The 3,002-nt window shown below is 29.7% G+C and overlaps 1 protein-coding gene across 1 annotated transcript; it reads right to left on the bottom strand.

Moving 5' to 3' along the window:
* Window positions 1-80: 80 nt before the first annotated feature.
* Window positions 81-2,511, bottom strand: LOC105557338. Its single transcript, XM_012004551.1, has one exon. The coding sequence runs from the start codon at window positions 2,238-2,240 to the stop codon at window positions 81-83; it is 2,160 nt and encodes a 719-aa protein (XP_011859941.1). The 5' UTR covers window positions 2,241-2,511.
* Window positions 2,512-3,002: the final 491 nt, after the last annotated feature.

Below are 3,002 nucleotides of genomic sequence, written 5' to 3'. Positions count from 1 at the left end.
TCCCGAGCGCGGATCTTAATTCTCTTTCTTAGTTATACCGGAAAATATATAAAAAATAAGGAATCATAGGTGTATTATTGTTACTCAAGTTCTTTATTATTAATTGGCACAGCAACGTATGATTGTTCTTGTAATTTTACATAAATACAAGTTGTTATTAGCGTTTCTACTAAAATAGCTCTTTCAATATTCGTTTCGTGGCATTTATGTAAAAATAATTCACTGGTGTACATAAATTGATTTCCTTGAGCAGCAAATAGTTCATTGCTAACAATTCCATAAATAATAGCATAATGCTGTCTGGCACAGTCACATATTGCTTGCATACAATTACAACGGGATAACTTAATAAAACAATATATTACACCAAACTTAACCTGATCGTTTTCCAAATATTGTACGACTGAAGACTGTGTTTGCAAATCTTCCTTATACATTTCATATATTTTATTATTTTTTAAAAGTCTAAAATACAGCTGCCATACTGTAATGTCATTAACTAATATACCAGTATGTTGCATTGCTTCGAAAACAATATCCGGTATTTCGTTAAGATTTTTATAAACACCTACGCTGTAGCAATGTTCATGCACTGGCTCTATTATCTTTACTTGTTTTTTTTTTCGTAAACAAAAATTACGAACATCTCCATCGGGTAATAATTCTATAAATCTCATCATTTTTATAAATTGATGTTGTGATTGTGCTATTTGAGTATCAATATGGCATGTACCGTGTATTAATTTTAATAATTTACCATTTAAATCTTCGTATTCGTAACATGTATAGGCCCACAACGGTCCAAGCATTTGTACACAATCGGGTAAATGCAGCAATTGATGTAAATTAATAGAACAGTGTTCAATACCATATAAAATTTGAAATTCTCTTACGAATCTATGCAATAAATCTCGTGCTATTTCTATCATACACTCTGTAATAGAGTCTGAACTTAAAATAGACAATGCCATTATCAACCTTAAAAAGTGTTCAAAATAATCTAAACGCATGATTCCTTCAAAGATCGGTATAGAATAGTAAAAGCAAAACATTTTTAGTTCTGACGTTTTCCAGTGAATCAAATCTACAATTGAACGAGGCATACGATGGACGAATTTCGGTGGTTTGATAGCCATTAATCGATTATTTATCTCATCAATAACAGCGTACAACGAAAAGACATTATTCTTAAATTTAGCGTCAGTCAATAAATTTAAAATTTTTTTAATGACACCACCATCCGCACAGTGCATACGGTCTATAGCAATACCTTTAATAAAGTCTGGCATAATTTTGGAAAAAGCATTATGACCTTTTACACCCATAATTGGATGATCTGGCGTCGCTAGATTAGCATATTCAATACATTGCTCTGATGTTCTTAATTGTAATTGGTTCTCATATGAGTATATGTGGACAAAACCTTTTGGGAGTATTGGAACTCTTTCTCCTTTACACAGACATGATGGACAACCAAAATCGCCATTAAATTGTATAAAATTTAAACATTCACTTCTAGCTGGGAGATCACAAGTTCCCATTAAAGCTATTCCCCTGACAATAATATTATTATTTTCAGGAAGATTGATTTCGATTCCTTCAGCAATGTTTTCTAGTTCTTTTCGAAACTTGTAAATTAAGAAATTCATATGTGGTTTTTTATCGTCAAACCAATAACCCAGAAGTAGAGTATTTTCTCTTTTTTTACGTTCCTTAAATGGCAATTCATTAATTGTTAAATATACAGGCCATATGCTAATTTTTGATGACTTAAATACGGGTATGCCATCAGTGTACCAACTAAAAGAAATATTATGACAATTAGACAAGAAACCATTGTTGACCCATGCTTGATATAATTGTCCATCATAAATATCTGTGATGGTGCCCGGGAAAGGTACGGGCCTTTGAAATCGCCATTGAAGTTGATTGTAAAATCCGTTTCGCATGTACATTTCTTTCAATTGGTTTACAATAGGTAATTGAACAAAATAAGAGTTCTTTTTTGTAGGACATGATGGACATTGATCATTTTTCGTTCTTAATTCTCGAGTGCAAAACTTACAATAATAATGTTTAATAATATTAGTTTGATTGAGACGAAAATACTTTCGAAATTTATATAAACTATTTCTTTTTAAGCCTTCACGCAAGCAATGCAATTCTAAAGCTATAATGATATCCTCTATGCATGTCATTGTTAAATTATGATGTAAAAGAAGACTTAAAATTATCAACATGCTTGCCCCAACAGTTATCTCAGCACCATGGTACAATGGTTGATTTTGATCAATATCGTTACGTCTATCATACTCTTCATGTTCTTGCTCATGTTCCCGATCATCAATATACGATTCATTGTATTCCTCTTCATCACTTAGATCTAAATCTTCATTCCTCGATTGATCGTATTCCTTTTCATTTTCTGAAGGATAATCATTGCTGGTTTCACTATTATTGTCTGAAGTTTCATTATCTTCACTTCGATCATACGGTTGGTAAAGGTTACTGCAATACGTCCAGAATTTTTTAAAAATGTTAAGTTAATGTTAAGTTTATGTTAAGTTAATGTTAAGTTAAATGTTAATATTGTTAAGTTTTTATATGTTTACAATATTACTGATATTATACAATATATTATATATATATTATATATATTATATATATTACTTTATACAAATTATTTTACATAAGATAAATCACAATTCGAATTGTGTTTTTGTTTCGTTGAAAATTGCAGAAAGAAAGAAAAAAATTTAATGTTATATTGTAATAAAATATATTTTTTAACTTGCCTTTTTCGTAAATGCACAACACAAAGGAAAAATACAAGTTTATTATTTTTTTACTGGAATTACATTTATAAAATTCGACCCTTCTGGGCATTCTACATATATTACAGTAATAAAAGTATTAAAGTAAGATAATAGACAAGAATTAACAGTATATAAAACATTTTATCTTATTCTGAAATATTTTGAAAGAAAACATTTTTAATGGCC

The sequence above is a fragment of the Vollenhovia emeryi genome, unplaced genomic scaffold, assembly GCF_000949405.1.
Source record: "Vollenhovia emeryi isolate VEMERY1.0 unplaced genomic scaffold, V.emery_V1.0 DF939518.1, whole genome shotgun sequence".
In the NCBI taxonomy this organism is placed as follows: Eukaryota; Metazoa; Arthropoda; class Insecta; order Hymenoptera; family Formicidae; genus Vollenhovia; species Vollenhovia emeryi.
This window is presented reverse-complemented; position numbering and strand designations above follow the sequence as displayed.

Excerpts from the sequence above, each read along its gene's own strand:
- LOC105557338 (XM_012004551.1), bottom strand. The coding sequence starts at position 2,240 with ATGTTGATAATTTTAAGTCTTCTTTTACATCATAATTTAACAATGACA.